The sequence below is a fragment of the Apium graveolens genome, chromosome 3 (genome assembly GCF_009905375.1).
Source record: "Apium graveolens cultivar Ventura chromosome 3, ASM990537v1, whole genome shotgun sequence".
In the NCBI taxonomy this organism is placed as follows: Eukaryota; Viridiplantae; Streptophyta; class Magnoliopsida; order Apiales; family Apiaceae; genus Apium; species Apium graveolens.
The window spans coordinates 233302826-233320226 of NC_133649.1; the positions used below are offsets into that span (position 1 = coordinate 233302826).

Here is a 17401-nt window from a genome sequence, read left to right on the forward strand (position 1 = left end):
TTATTTATACTCAGTTTGGTTTCCAGCTTTACACGGTATGTCCCCGTCTTTGTGAGCCTATATAGTTTCATACATGTTTATGATTTAAATTAGAATAGCATTCTCTAATATCAATTTCAGATAACAATGATTCAATAAGAACGCCTAGAGCAAATGACGGTTCTTCTGCGTCTGGTAAAAGGAATTTGTTTGAAGCATTCAACGACGCTGCTGAGATACAAATTGAACACATGCCGGACTATGAGCAATATATTTCTGGTAAAATATATTAAGACAGATTTCAGTCAGTTTTTTAGACAATAAGCCATTTTGTATTTAGCAGAAAAAATTATATTTCTATATATTATTTTTTTCAGATGATAATGCAGATGACTCAGACACTGAAGGTATGTTCAAACTGATAACCACTCATTACAATCAAACCTCAATGATTATCCTATTTAGATGGCCATTAATCTATTTCTTTAATATTATCATAGTATAGCTCATAGAGGTGAGTACTTATCCGATGATGAAGAAGACAATAATCAATATTTCCCAGGTAGTATAAATATTTTAACTACGTCACAAAGGAAACATAATTTATGAAACTATGATTTTTTTATCTTTATATTAATTTTTATTGTCAGATTTATAGACGGGATGCATGGACCTCGGGCCTCCATCTAAGGTATGTCAGAAGTGTAACACACGAATGTGGAATGAAGAACGGAACAATAAATCATCGAAGAATAGCACACCAACTTTTACAATGTGTTGCAAAGATGGTCAAGTTAAGCTTCCTGCTGAAAAACGTCCTCCTCCCTTCCTTGCTTCTTTGCTATCTGGAGGTGAAAAATTTGATCACTTCAGGCTCAACATAAGAACATATAATTCCCTATTTCAGTTTACCTCAATTGGTGGCAAAATAGACCGCAAAATTAACAATGGAGGAGGGCCTTATTGTTTTAAACTTAATGGCCAAAAATATCATCTAATTGGAAGCCTCAAACCCAAGAATGGTCAACCAGCAAAATTCTGCCAACTGTATGTGTATGACACTGAAAATGAAATAGAAAATCGCATGAATGCAGCACCTGGCTCGGAAGTGCTTGATCCGGATATTGTAGAAGGGTTGATAAAGATGTTTGACGAAAATAATCAATTGGCAGAAGGTTTTCGTTATGCGCGTGATCATATTAATCTTGGTAAAATAGACGACTTTAGTTTGCTTTTGATTTCATCTAAGTCAGCCTCTGGCAGGAAAAACCAGGTTGGACCTTCAAATGAGGTGGCAACCTTGGTAGTTGGAGATAGCGATGATACTTTCCCATTCAGAGATATTGTCGTTCAAACAAAGCAGATGTATCTGAAAAGAATATATGTAACCTGCAAGCACATTATGCAGCTTCAATATCCGTTGCTTTTTCCTTATGGTGATGATGGTTTTTATCTAGATATTCTCCTTCACAACAAGAAGCCTAAAGTGCCGGATGAGAATGTAAGTGATCTATATCCAGATGAGACTCAGCACAAAACTACTGTCACAATGCGAGAATATTATGCTTATAAGTTAATGATACGCCCAGAAGAAGGTACCTTTAACCACTGTCTTCTGTTGCATATTATATTAGGGTAGTGCTCAGAATTATATCTTTAGTGCTAACTTTATATTTACTATAGCAGGCATGAATCTTCATCTTGGCGGTCGTTTGTGGCAATAATTTGTGGTAGATTCCTTTGCAGCAGTTGAGCAATATAGATTGGACTGGATTCGAGCTCATCAGAATATAATAAGGTCTGATCTTTATAAATCTATTCGTGATTCGGTATCAAAAGGTGATACAAATCCATCTACAAAAGGCAAGAATGTCATCCTTCCTGCAACTCACACTGGTTCTCAAAGATATATGAATCAATACTTCAAAGATTCATTAGCTATTTGTCGTACCATCGGTCATCCATCCCTATTTTTGACAATGACGTGTAATACACAATGACCTGAGATTAAGAGTATGATGAAATTTTTCCCTGGAGTAGATGTTGCTGACAAACTTGATGTGACAACAAGAGTTTTCAAGTTAAAACTTGACCTGCTGGACCTTATCAAAAACAAGAATTATTTTGGGAAATGCATAGGAGGTAGTAATGCACTCTTATGATTTAGTTTCTTCCTTACAATTATAAAATCTTAGTATATTACATATTTTTTATACCTTTTAAAGTCGTAAATAAATATATCACTGTTTCTTTCTTTTGTAGTAATGCATGTAATTGAATTCCAAAAGCGCGGTCTTCCTCACTGTCACATGTTAATATGGTTGCACCCGAGAGATCGCCCATAAAATATTGATGACATTAATCAGTTAATCTTGGCTGAAATACCGGATAAAAATCATGATCCTATTAGTTTTAATGTTGTCAACAGTCACATGATTCATGGGCCATGTGGAAAAGATTACTCCTACTCTCCTTGCATGGTTAAGGGGAATTGTGGTCGCCATTTTCCTAAAAGGTGTTGATTTTTTCATATTTGGCATTTGTATTGGTATATGTTTAATAAGTCTGTATTTTTTATACCAAGATTTAACAACATAAATGTAGCAATATAATAACCATCCTTTTTTTCCTTATCCAGGTTTAATGCTCACACATTTTTTGACGATTGTGGCTTTCCTGTATATCGTAGACGACGCACAGGATTGACTGTGACAAAGAAAAAAGTGGAACTTGATAACCAATATGTGGTTCCTTATAATAGGGATTTGTTAGGTCACACTTTCACTGTAGAGGGGGTGAATACAGTGTTTATTACAATCAAATCAAACTTCAAGAACTTATGTAATAGAAAACAAACTTTATTGAAACAATAAACTCTGTTACAATCTGGAACTGTTATCTCTCAGTGATGAACAAAATATCACGAGAGCTGCTAGGGTTACAGTAAATAATATTCTCGATAATGATAACACTTATAGTGTAAACCCTATGTCTGTGTTTATATATTACACAGTTACAAGATAATCGCTAATTGATATGGAATATAATTCTGCTTCCTAATATATATCAATCAGATATCTTTCCTTCCAAGTATTCCATTCTTTACGGAATTCCTTCTTCATGCATATCTCTTCTTATGTTTATCTTGATCTTCTTAACTTTAATCAGCTACTGTCCTTATCTGATCGTCCTTCAGCACTTAAGTTCTGATATCTATCTCCTTATGCTTATCTCCTGATAACATAAGTACTGATATCCCTTAAGTTCTGACGTCCAGTATAAGTACTGATCAGTTAAGTACTGATTTGTTCTGTTCAAATAAGATCTGAAATCTAAACATAAAACATATTAGCCATGACATTATCAAATATATCTAACAATCTCCCCCAACTTGTAAATTAGCAAAATATACAAGTTTAACAGATATTTGATGATGTCAAAAACATTAAGTACAAATGCATGAGAAATAGACAAGATAACTACAACTTACAGTCCTTAAAGCTTTTACCAATTCAACTTCTGATAACAACTTTAGTCTGTATACACATCAGAATTTAAGTAGTTGTAGATCTTTGACTTGGCTTCATCATTTTCTGATCTCTCTGATGTCAGGAGTTGTTCTGAGATAATTCTTCAACAAACATTTCTCAGCATATCTGAGTTCATCAATCATTCTCCGTTTGACATCTTTAAGCTCTGCAGTATCTTCACCAGTTTGAAATATTGCAGCTCTGAGATCATTAATCTTTGCTCTTCTCAACTCCCGATCTAGTCTTATGACATAAGCTTTGTTAGACTCTAGATTGAATTCGAGCCCCTTAATACCAAGATATGTTCTGATCTGTGCAGTATTAGGCTTCATATCAACAATATCACCATTGTGATTTCTGTACTTTGGAACATATATGCTGTCAGACTTAACAGAATAAAGTCTTTTCTGTCTCTGAATCTGTTCTTTCAAATAATTTGCAGCAGTCCCTGTCAATCTGTCATCCACTTGAAGTAAGAATAATACATGCTCCAATTCTTCAAAATACTTCAATGGAATGGCATTTTGTCTTATATGATAAACCCTACCATCTGTCATGAAATACAACAAGATGTGTTCCTTCAAGTAGGTATGGTAAACCATTTGTACAGATTCCAATTGATTCAATCTTTCAGGAGTTGCTCCAATTCCTGGTTCACACAAGGAAGTTGGATCATTGGTAGTGTTGTGTACTCTTCTTTCATCAGCACTTCCCAATCCAGTTTTATCTCTTGCTTCCTTTCCAGTAACTACTCTAGCTTCAAAGCGACTTACAGTAGTCTTCAAAGGTTGAGTTTGTTTTGCTTTAGTGAATCCTGGTAGGAGTGTATTTGATCTTCCTTCTGATATCAAGTTAACTTGAGCTGTGTCAGAGGTTACTTGCTTCTTTTGAATATCAAAACTTTTAATTTCTTGACTCTGAACAACTTGAGCTGTGTCAGAGGTTGTTTTAAGAACTTTTCTTGAAGTCAGAGCAAGATTATCTTTGTCATCAGTAATTTCTTCATCTTCAGGAGGTACATAGACTTTAACAGGTTCACCAACCTTTTCTTTACCCTTGGATCTTGGATCTATCTTTGGTTGTGATTTAGCAAATGTTGCTTCAGTTTGTGCCTTTTCTTTAATCACAATACCTTTCAGTTTTGGAAGTGACTTTTTACCAGAAGCTTCGGATTTAGATGTGACTTTCTCTGATTTAAGTCTAGCTTCTTCTTCCTTTAAACTTTCCAAGTCCATTCCTGGATTTTCTTGAAGAAATAACTGTCTTGACATTTCTTCATCAAGATCTAGAAGTTCATCAGAATTTATTCTTTTACCAGTATCAGAACTTAATCTCTTCCCAGTATCAGAACTTATCCTGTGACTTGCAATTTCAGCATTTCTTGATGAGAATCTTTTACTTTGACTATGACCTCCACCCATTCCAGAGTTTCCTTGGTCATCTTTTTCATCATCCTTTCCTTGCAGTGTCTTGTCATCCTTGCATTTGGACTTAATCACTTTCTCCCCCTTTTTGGCATCAGCAGGAAGTAGAAGAGAGATAAGCAATTCCACTGAAGATTGGATTTCTGTCAGTTGTGATTGCTGAGAAGCTTGATTTTGCAGAATTTTATCAATCTGTGCTTGTTGGCGATCTTGAGTCTTCTCAATATAAGCAATCCTGTCCATAGATGGTTGAAAGAACTTTTTCTTATCAAGTTTCCAAACTTGTTCTTGTTTGGTAAAGTTCTCCTGAATTTTGTGTATTTCGGCATGAGTAGTTGAATGAAGACCTTGTAGATTTTTAGTACTCAATGCAGTGACACGAAGCTGAGCTTTGAAATCATCAGAATTTAACATTTCATCAGCTTTAGTAAAGTGCTCAGTAAGATGTAACGCAGATGGAATACATGAGACTGAGTTCCATTCCTTAGTCCACTCCTGTCCTGCAGGAGTTTCACTCCAAGGCACTGGTGGTTCCTCTGTAACATACTTCTGTACTAGTTCAGACTTTGAAAGAGGAATGTGTCCTGAAGGACCTGCTGTATCAGTATTTGCAGTTGTAGCAGCATCACCAGTATCTCCAGCATGTGCAGCATCAGAACTTATAGAATCAGCATCATCTGATATAATAGCAGTGTGAGTAGCAATGGAGGCTTCAGCATCCTCTAATTGCTGATCTGATGCTAAGTTCTGATCAACAGCCAAATCCTGATGCTCACCTAAAGTCTGATCATCAGTGTCTAGATGCAGAGAAGGTGACTTAGATAATTTCGGAGTTTTAATAGCATCAGTAACAGTTGTTGGCAAAAGATTTGTTGCTGTTGGAGCTTCTATGAAAATTACTCCAGGCACAACTAAGTGTTGATCAGCATTATCAGCACTTGTGCCTTGATGACCAAGAGACACAGATGGAAAATTAGCCTTGTCAGATACAGTTTCCTGAGATGGAGTGGATGGAGAAGAAGTAACTGGAGCAAATTCTTTTTCTTGTGAGATCAGAGATTCCTGATCCCCTTCCTTAGCTGCTTCCTCATCATCATCTGAAACTGGCCTTTTTGCCCTCTGTTTCTTGTATGTCCTTGGTAATTTAGAGTCCTTGGAAGTGTCAGGAATTGTCATTTTTCTAAGCCTTTTGAGAAGCTTAGATCCTCCAAGTTCAGAATCCTTCTGAGAAATCTTTTTCTCAGCTGCAGGTACCACAGGTTCTGAAGAAAGAATCGGTTCCTCAGAATCTGAGTCATCTCTCAAGGTGATCCTCCTCTTCTTCTGAGGTGTGTGAGAAACAGGCTTTGTTCTCTTTGGCTTGGAAGATGTAGGTTTCACATAGGACTTGAGATATGTTCTGAGAGATGGTTGAGAGGTTTGAGGTGGCTGAGTAGAGATGGTAGGTGCTGATGAACCAGGTTCTGATGTTTGAACATCAGGATAAAGTGCAGTGTACTTAACAGGATCATAGGTGATTAAGGCTTGTTTGACAGATAAAGGTATTAAGAGGGGTCTTAACACAGCCTTTTTATAATCAGAAGATAATAAATCAGTAAAAGCTCTCTTAGCTATTCTGAAAGATGGAATGAGATCACCAAAATTTTGGGGGGAATTACAACAAAAATTATAAATAAGCTGACAAAATCTTGCAAAATATACAGTATTGCGATCTTCTGTCATCCTATCCCCAATAGAACCCAAAACTGCACGTGCATAATCAAAATCAGTGTGATTTAGAAGTGCATACCCGATTTGTTGGCTGAATATGGGAATTGCATCAAAATTTGTACATTTGTTGGCGAAAGCTTTGGTAATGCAATCAAAGAAGAAACTCCATTCCCTCCGTATGAAGGATCTCTTCAACTGTCCAAGCTTGGTCAATGTTCCTTCATATCCCAGACTAACCATCATATTTTGAAGAACTGAGTCATCAACAGTAGAATAAACACAGTCCTCAGGAAGCTGTAATGCCTGTCTAACCGTAGACAGAGTCACAACATACTCATTTTCCCCTGATGAAAATATTAAACTTGGGGACCCGTGAGCACCACCATTGTCATATACTCCACTCCTCCAAAACTCCAGTACTTGAACCCCAGAAATTGATGTAGGCTCAGTTAGAGCAAACCCAATATCAGAACTTGTGAGAAAGTCTTGAATAAAATGAAATTCAGAGGGTGCCTCTGTAGTGTGTAGTATCGCAGAGAAGTTATTAGGAACAAACTTTGCTCCATCAAAGAGAATGTCCTTGGGTGCCATTTTGTTTTGATAAGAAAACGGTAACCTGTAATGTGTTTGAGAAAATGCCTCTGAAAAGAAAATCGTCAGGAGATGAGAGAGGTTAAAAGTAAAGAGAGAGATAAAATATAATGGTTAATAAAAGATTTGACAATCTTTGCTCTCTTTTACTTATACACAAAAAGTAACCGTTGAGGACACATGGCAGACATGCATTGAAAAGTAGTGGTAAATACCTTGACACCTGTTTTTCATAGAGAAAGCAAAAAGTAATGGGCACGGTAAATAAGGAATAATTACCACCCACTTGCAGTTTTTCAAGGAAAAACAAACCGTTTCACTTACCTAGATTCCATTAATCAAGGTGAATCAGTTTTAATTTAAAATTGAAATTGTTCCCACTAATTCAAATATTTTACTCTGCAATATTAATATTTCGAGAAAAAACTGTGTGTGAGAATGAGTAAAATCAATCAGTTAAGTAAGTACTGATAAAACATTTTCAGAACTTAAAATCAGACACAATTTATCAGAATATTTATCAGGATTTATCAATGCGTATCAAAATTTCTCAGAGACAAGATCATAAGACTTAAAACAAATTCCATTAATATATCAAAATAATACATTGATGAAATTGAAATTACATCAGAACTTTTACATTCTTGTCCTAAGCTTCTAAATCTAACATCAACAGCCTTAGTCCTAGCTAAGAAGCCTGACAACGCTGAGGATGAAGAAGAACAGGAAGAAGACGAGATTAAGTCATCTTCCTCTTCCTATCTTCGACAAACAAGATAGCGAGTCGAATGATTCGCTCTTGCTGACGGATAGCTTCCCGCTGTTCCGCTTCCAATCGATCAAGATGAAGCTGGTAGTCCATCTCGAAGAACAGAAGTTGGTTCAGCACCGCCTGTGGGACAGAGCCCCATATCTCTTCAGGAATGGCAGTTACATGCCACTCCTGCTGCCAGTCGGCGCAGCTAAGCTCCATATGAAAATTTTGGTAATTCAAAAACATGTTGTATCGAACCATGATGCTTTTGAAAAAGAATATGAAGTTACAATTGTGAGAAAAATTGATGAAAGGGCTAAAGTGAAGTGGCTGATTATATAGGCAAGAGAATGCCAGGAGACGCGAAGATATTTAATGCTGACAGATAGAGTTAAGTCTACCTCGTCTCCCTAGACTTGAAAAAGAATAATAGTCATTGGAAAAGGAATGTGCACATGTAACAAGAGTGAACTGTTCAAGGACGAGTGCAATTATGTTTTAACCATAGACTATTAATCTTCCACTTCAACATTTCGAAATTAATCTGAGACTGTTACCGAATTTTACTCACAGATAAGTCAAGTAAAGGGTTAGACTGAAAAATCAGAACTTAGACCTATACCAGAACTTAACAGTCATCAGAACATAATGTCTTAACTCGAACAAGGAATATCTATCTTAGTAAGTTTTCATACAAGTTCTGAGTTATAGTCTTCAGGACTTAATCATCAGACCATATAACTAGAACGTGTCCTCAGAATTTGTGCAAAGGGACACAGTGACTGTTTGTCTAAAAGAACATAGACCACCACAAAAATTTCATCATTCATATGGAGTGATTTGTGTGTGCATTAAGCTAAATAACTAATAAAGAGTAAAGTCTGATTTACTTCAGTACATCTTAGAAATAAGTCATAATTAAAAATTTTGCTAAAGAGCTGTCATTATCCTGAAACCCACTGATAAATGAGTTCATGCATGAGTCCACCTCAACTTTTTTTGTGCTAATTTTATGCATCTTTGAAATTCTCTTTTACAGTGGCTTCTCAGTGTAAGTGAGTCACGACTGCTTATCAGAATTTATGCTATTTTCAGAGTATTTCTCCAGTAATCATAGAGTGTGAACAGTCACCAAGAAAAATATTTTGCTTTTCTAATGCATATTTACTTAATACCAGCAATGCACTTGGGTCGTCCCATTCACATTTTTACTCTAGATCTCAAAGGAGTACCTGATATTATTCTTTGATTCTTGTTCTTCTTCTTTTGATAAGTGAGGTTTATCAGCACTTAGTACATTCAGCAGTTTTACTAGAATCAGAACTTAAACAGATGAGTAGCATTATTCTAATTTGGGACTTAGTAATAAGATGAATAAAGTAAACTAAACTAAGCTCAAGTATCAGAATTTGCTTGTGTCATAAGATTTCCACAGAAATAATTACTTCTTTCATGGGATCATTTGTTTATTGAAGACTAGTAGGTCAGTATCTAGCACAATTATCCTCATAGGATAGAATGATTACTTAAACAGATATATCACTTATTAGAGTTAAGAGATATGTATCAGACAACAGTCAGTACTTAAAAACATTTATCAATTAATGCACAGAATATACAAAGAGATTAATTCTGTAAATACTGATCATAAAGTCTGATAACATAGAACAAGTTTAAGCAGATTTAGAGAAAGAACCTGAAATCATTCCAAGTTCATTTACCAATTTTGTAAAGGTAGCTTCACACAGTGGTTTTGTGAAGATATCTGCTACTTGTTGATCTGTGGGAACAAAATGCAATTCCACTGTACCTTCATCCACATGTTCCCTGATGAAATGGTACCTGATGCTGATGTGCTTTGTCATTGAGTGTTGAACTGGATTACCTGTCATAGCAATAGCACTTTGATTATCACAGTAAATAGGGATTTTGAAATATGTTAACCCATAATCCAGTAACTGATTCTTCATCCAAAGAATCTGTGCACAGCAGCTTCCTGCAGCAATATACTCTGCTTCTGCAGTTGATGTGGAAATTGACTTTTGTTTCTTGCTATACCAAGAAACCAACCTGCCTCCAAGAAATTGGCAGCTACCACTTGTGCTTTTCCTGTCAATTTTGCAACCTGCAAAATCTGCATCTGAGTAACCTATTAATTTAAAATCTGATTCTCTAGGATACCATAATCCTAGATCAGTTGTTCCTTTAAGATACTTAAAGATTCTTTTTACAGCTGTTAAGTGAGGTTCTCTTGGATCTGCTTGAAATCTTGCACAAAGACAGGTAGCAAACATGATATCTGGTCTACTAGCAGTTAGATAGAGAAGTGAGCCAATCATACCTCTGTAATCAGTAATATCTACTGAATTACCAGTATCCTTATCCAGTTTTGTTGCAGTGGCCATGGGAGTGGATGCACTTGAACAGTCTTGCATTCCAAATTTCTTCAGCAAGTTTCTGGTGTACTTAGATTGACAAATAAAAGTTCCTTCTTCACTCTGCTTGACTTGAAGGCCCAGAAAATAACTAAGTTCTCCCATCATACTCATCTGATATCTTGACTGCATTAGTATGGCAAACTTTTTGCAAAGTTTATCATTTGGAGACCCAAAAATAATATCATCAACATAAATCTGGATCAAAAGTAAGTCCTTGCCATGGTTGAGATAGAACAGTGTTTTGTCAATAGTTCCTCTGTTGAATCCACTTTCCAGAAGAAACTGAGCTAAAGTCTCATACCATGCTCTAGGAGCTTGCTTAAGTCCATAAAGTGCTTTATCAAGCCTGTAGACATAATCTGGATGTTTGGAATCTACAAAGCCTGGAGGTTGTTCAACATATACTTCCTCTTCCAATTCTTCATTGAGAAAAGCACTTTTCACATCCATTTGAAAGACAGTAAACTTTTTGTGAGCAGCATAAGCCATGAATATCCTTATGGCTTCTAACCTAACAACTGGCGCAAATGTTTCATCATAGTCAATTCCCTCCTGTTGAGAATATCCTTTTGCAACCAGCCTTGCCTTGTTCCTTACAATTATGCCATCACTGTCAGTTTTGTTTCTGAATACCCACTTTGTACCAACAACCGATCTATTCTTAGGTCTTGGCACTAAGGTCCAGACTTTGTTTCTTTCAAATTCATTCAACTCTTCCTGCATTGCTTGCACCCAATCAGCATCTTGAAGAGCTTCTTCCACTTTCTTTGGCTCAGACTGAGAAAGAAAAGAATTGTAAAGACATTCATTCGAAGTACCTGTTCTAGTTCTGACACCTGCCTCAGGATTTCCAATTATCAAGTCAGGTGTATGTGATTTTGTCCACTTCCTTGCAGATGGAAGATTTTCTCTAGAACTGGATGCTCCCCCATGATTCATGCTGTCTTCGGTTTCATTTTCTGATGCTCCCCCTGAAACTATGCTCTCTGAGTTGGATCCTTCAGCATTTAGATTTTCAGTACTGTCAGTACTTGGCTTATCAGAACTTGATGAATCAGAATTTGAAGAGCCAGATGTATGTTCTGATGCTTCTTGAGATGTGATAATATCTTGAGTATGCTCCCCCTGCATTGGTGCATCTTCCTTTGACGTAGTCACCACAGTTTCAATAACATCAGAGTTTAATCCATCAGAATTTACAGTATCAGGACTTAGACTGTCAGGACTTGAGGTATCAGAATATGAATCTTTATTTTCAAATCTCAGCTGATCATGATCAATGCAATCTTCAAGTCCAGTGATCTTCTTGTCATCAAAAGAGACATTGATAGATTCCATGACCACTTTTGTTCTCAAATTATAGACTCTGAAGGCTTTTGTAGAAAGTGGATATCCAACAAAGATTCCTTCATCAGCTTTTAGATCAAACTTGGATAGCTGTTCAGGATGAGTCTTGAGAACAAAACACTTACATCCAAATACATGAAAGTATTTGAGATTTGGCTTCTTGTTTTTCACCATCTCATATGGTGTTTTTCCATGCTTGTTAATGAGTGTTGCATTTTGAGTAAAACAAGCAGTCTGCACAGCTTCAGCCCAGAAATAGGTTGGAAGCTTTGCTTCTTCAAGCATTGTTCGTGCAGCTTCAATGAGAGTTCTATTCTTCCTTTCAACAACTCCATTTTGCTGTGGAGTTCCAGGAGCAGAAAATTCCTGCTTTATTCCATGATTTTTGCAGAACTCTTCCATTATCAGATTCTTGAATTCAGTGCCATTATCACTCCTCAAAATTTTCACAGAATCTTTGATCAATTTATCCAGATGTTTGACATGATCAATCAGGATAGATGCAGTTTCACTTTTTGTGTGCAAGAAATACACCCATGTGTATCTGGTGAACTCATCTACTATGACCAACGCATATTTCTTCTTTGCAATAGACATGACATTCACTGGACCAAATAGATCAACATGAAGTAGATAATAAGGCTCAAGAATTGATGATTCAGTCTTGCTCTTGAACGAAGATTTTCTTTGTTTAGCCTTCTGACATGAGTCACAAAGACCATCAGGAACAAACACTGATTTTGGCAGTCCTCTCACAAGATCTTTCTTGATCAGTTCATTTATCTTGTTGAAGTTTAAATAAGAGAGTTTCTTGTGCCAATTCCAGCTTTCTTCAGTTGAGGCTCTACTCACTAAACAGATTGCAGAACCATCAGAACTTGTTGAAAGCTTAGCTTCATAAATGTTACCACGCCTGAATCCCTTCAGAACAATTTTTTCTTTAGATTTACTAACTATTTCACAATGTTCTGCAAAGAAATCAACATGATAACCTCTGTCACAGATTTGACTTATACTCAGTAAGTTGTGTTTAAGTCCTGAGACCAGAGCTACATCTTTAATGATGACATTCCCAAGATTGATATTGCCATATCCCAAAGTTTTTCCAATGTTGCCATCTCCATAAGAAACACTTGGGCCAGCTTTCTCCACAAAGTCTGATAGCAGGGCCTTATTTCCAGTCATATGTCCTGAACATCCACTGTCCAGAACTAAAATATTTTTCCTGTTGCCCTGCAATCAAAAAGACCACTAATTATTAGTTTTAAGGACCCAGACTTGCTTGGATCCTTTGGCCTTTTTAGGTTTGTTAACATTTGCAGCGGATTTAGCATCAGATTTTATGTTAACAGTTTTCTTATCAGAACTTATACTACCAGACTTTGAATCAGAACTTACACTAGAAGGAACAACAGAAACTTTCTTTAAAGAAGGTTTTATTTGATAATAATCATAGTACAAACTATGATATTCCTTACAAGTATAAATGGAATGCCATAAACTACCACAATGAAAACAAGGATCTTGTGGTTTGTATCTAACAGACTGACTCTTAACTCCTGATTTTGTAGATAAGGAGTTAATATTCTTATTCTTCCTGCAAAAAGAAGCCAGATGGTTAGAACTTCCACAGTTATGACACGCTTTTCTAGGAGCATCAGGAACAGATTTATAGTTATTGCTTTTATTCACACCTTCCTTTCCATTCCTGTTTTTCCTAGGTGATTTTACCTTGTTTGCATTCTTAACATCTTTCAGCTTATGCTTAAGCTGCTTCTTTGTCATTAAGCCTATGTTAACTTCAGCTGTCTTTTCCTGTTTTAGTTTGTCAGAAGCTGATTCCTTTTTAACTTCTGATTTCTCATTTTCAGATTTTTCAGTTACAAACTTAACAGGTTTTAACTTCGACTTTTGCTTATCAACAGACTTAATTTCTACAGTTCCTTTTTTATTTTTATTTTTTCCATAACCTAAGCCCTCTTTCCAGTTTCCACTGCTTAGCAAATTTTGAGTTGTTTTGCCAGAGTTAGTCCAAGTTCTGATAATCTCTCTCTCCTTTTCTAACTCAGTTTTTAGAGATTCATTCATTTTTAGCACTTCATCCCTAACATAAAAGGCATCATCTCTATCCTTCTGAGTTTGATGGAACATGACTAACTCCTTTTCTAAGAAATCATTTCTTTTCCTAAAAGCAAGATTTTCAAAAGTTAATCTTTCACATGTTAAAGTTTGATCTCTATAACTAACAAACATGGTTTTAAGATATCTTCTCAACTCATTAATATCATCAGTATGAAAAGCATAAGTAGTCTGAGGTACCTTTGTTTCAGCAGCTTCAGAACTGCTCTCAGAACTTGATTTATCAGCATTTGCCATCAATGCATAGTTCTCCTCACTTTCAGAGTCTGAGGTGTCTGTCCAGCTTTTCTGCTTTGTGACAAGAGCTTTGCCTTTGTCACTCTTGGTCTTCTTGCAATCAGGAGATATGTGGCCTTTCTCACCACAATTATAACATTTAACATTAGCGTAATCTCCTCTGTCAGACTTTCCTCCGCTTCCTTCAGATCTTCTGAAATTCTTCTTATCAGAACTTATGCCTTTCCTGGAAAACTTCTTTCCCTTCCTGAACTTCCTGTATGCAATCTTTGTGATTCCTTTCACCATAAGAGCACACAGCTTCATCATCTCCTCATCAGCATCAGTTTCAGGCAAGCTTTCAGAATCTGAGTCATCATCACTCTCAGAACTTGATGACTCAGTATCAGACTTTATGATAAGAGCTTTACCCTTGTCTTTCTTTGAGGAAGGTGGTTTGGGGGATTCCTCTTCAGCCTTGAGAGCAACTGTCCTTGACTTTCCTCCTTTCCTCTTGCTTCTTTGTTCCATCTCAAGTTCATGAGTCTTGAGCATTCCATAGATTTCATCAAGAGTTGTTTCATCAAGATTGTAGTTGTCTCTTATTGTTGTTGCCTTCAAATCCCAACATTCAGGAAGAGCTAACAGGAATTTAAGGTTTGTATCTTCAAGATCATACTCCTTATTAACCAATGACAAGTCATTCAAGAGTTTGACAAATCTATCATATACATCAGTCAATGACTCATTAGTCCTAGAGTCAAAGTGTTCATACTCTTGAGTGAGTATTGTCTTCCTGTTTTTCTTAACTGTTTCAGTTCCTTAACACCTTGTCTCCAGTGCATCCCATATCTCCTTAGCAGTCTTGCAGTTGATTACCCTGTTTGACATTACATTATCAATGGCACTATGCAATAAGTGTCGTACCTTGGCATCCTTAGCAATAGATGCTATATCTTCAGCAGTGTAATCACTCTTTTCCTTTGGTACGGTCTTTGCTGCTTCACCTGCAACTACAACAGCGAGCTTGGTAGGTTTGTGAGGCCCTTCCTTGATTCTATCAAGGTATTCTGGATCTGTTGCTTCCAGAAACATGGTCATCCTTACCTTCCATATGGGATATTCAGATGGTCTCAATATGGGAACTCTGATAGTCTCATATCGACTCTGAGTTGATGTCTTTGATGATTCCTCAGTTTTGGTAGGCTTAGTTGGAGTTTCTGTGTCAGACATGATTGTGTTTGGATCTTTAACTGTATGTGTGTTAACAGAAGGCTCTGATACCACTTGTTAGGTCACACTTTCACTGTAGAGGGGGTGAATACAGTGTTTATTACAATCAAATCAAACTTCAAGAACTTATGTAACAGAAAACAAACTTTATTGAAACAATAAACTCTGTTACAATCTGGAACTGTTATCTCTCAGTGATGAACAAAATATCACGAGAGCTGCTAGGGTTACAGTAAATAATATTCTCGATAATGATAACACTTATAGTGTAAACCCTATGTCTGTGTTTATATATTACACAGTTACAAGATAATCGCTAATTGATATGGAATATAATTCTGCTTCCTAATATATATCAATCAGATATCTTTCCTTCCAAGTATTCCATTCTTTACGGAATTCCTTCTTCATGCATATCTCTTCTTATGTTTATCTTGATCTTCTTAACTTTAATCAGCTACTGTCCTTATCTGATCGTCCTTCAGCACTTAAGTTCTGATATCTATCTCCTTATGCTTATCTCCTGATAACATAAGTACTGATATCCCTTAAGTTCTGACGTCCAGTATAAGTACTGATCAGTTAAGTACTGATTTGTTCTGTTCAAATAAGATCTGAAATCTAAACATAAAACATATTAGCCATGACATTATCAAATATATCTAACAGGATTTATTAGTCCGTTTCCACTGTCATATTAATTTGGAGGTCTGTAACAGTTCGCGATCTTTGAAGTATTTATTTAAATACTACTTGAAAGGTCACGATACGGCTATCATGATTCTGAGGAAAAAATAACAAGGAAATGAAGCAAGCACTTCATCTTCAAAACCAAAGTCAAATGATGAAATAAAAAATTTCCTTGATGGTTGTTACATATGTGCTTCGAAAGCTGTCTGGCGTCTTTTAGGATTTGACATACATCATCGTTTTCCTACTGTTGAGCGTTTGCCAGTGCATTTGGAAGGCGAAAAGAGTGTGTCTTTTAAGCAATATGAAAATCTTCAAGATGTTGCGGAGAAGGATAAAAAGAGATTTAACAAATTGGAAGGATGGTTTGAGGTAAATAAAAACATACCAGAGGCAAGACAGTTTACATATCATCAGTTTCCTCAAAATTTTACATGGAAACAGGATCAAAACAGGTGGAAGATTCGTGAATGTGGTACAGTTTTTGGGCATTTATCTGATGTTCATGAATCTTCTGGAGAAACATTTTATCTGCGTATAATTTTGATGCACATTAAAGGAGTAACATCTTTCAAATACCTCAGAACTGTTAATGGCATTGTGTATAATATGTACAAAGAGGCATGTGATGCTCTTGGCCTATTAAAGGATGACAAACAATGGGATGTCGCCATGACCGAGAATTCCAATCATGCTATGCCCTTTCAGCTGAGACAATTATTTGTATTCATATTATCTAATAATCAGGTGGCAGATCCTTTGAAACTATGGCAACAACTTTGGAAAGCAATGGCAGACGATGTTCTCTACTCAAGGCGTAAAATTTCTGGAAACGTTAATCTTCAGCTAAGTGAATCAGATATCCAGTTGATAACTCTAATAGGTAATTTGAACTATTTAATTTTTGTCTCATATTTCGGGAGATATAACTGAAGTCATGTTGATGTGTTATATTGAGCTAAAAGTGTTATATTTCAGATGGTTATAATGAACTCATTTTTCCTTTTTAACTATAATTTTCTATGTAGCAGATTATAGAATCCTAATTCTACCTCAATTAATTGAAGATATTCCTCGCACTTAAAATTTAAAATATCACTACTATACCCACCTACATTTATAATAGTTTCATGTATGTGACTAATTTCTTATTATGAGGAATAAGCTCCTCAGAATGATAGTTGTTGCAAACTGTTTGGTAACGTTAATCTCCAGCTAAGTGAATCCGAATTCCAGAACATAACTGTAACAAGAAAATTTGAACTATTTAATTTTTGTCTCATTTCTGGAGATATAACTGAGATCTTGTTGCTTTGTTATATAAAGTTGTGTAACTTTTACACGTTAGTC

At 36.0% G+C, this 17401-nt stretch overlaps 1 protein-coding gene across 1 annotated transcript; it reads left to right on the forward strand.

Annotated features, from left to right (window-relative positions):
• The first annotated feature begins 694 nt into the window (after positions 1-694).
• LOC141714887 (uncharacterized) lies at positions 695-17061 on the forward strand. Its single transcript, XM_074518383.1, has 5 exons — positions 695-1574; positions 1666-1696; positions 2618-2751; positions 16272-16934; positions 17030-17061. Exons 1-5 carry the CDS (start codon positions 695-697, stop codon positions 17059-17061), a joined length of 1740 nt encoding a protein of 579 aa, XP_074374484.1.
• The last annotated feature ends 340 nt before the right edge of the window (positions 17062-17401 follow it).

Coding starts and splice junctions, on each gene's coding strand:
- LOC141714887 (XM_074518383.1), top strand. CDS start 695: ATGTGGAATGAAGAACGGAACAATAAATCATCGAAGAATAGCACACCA. Junction 1,697..2,617: donor CATCTTGGCGGTCGTTTGTG/GCAATAATTTGT, acceptor TTCCTTATCCAG/GTTTAATGCTCACACATTTT. Junction 16,935..17,029: donor CCAGTTGATAACTCTAATAG/GTAATTTGAACT, acceptor GTTATATTTCAG/ATGGTTATAATGAACTCATT.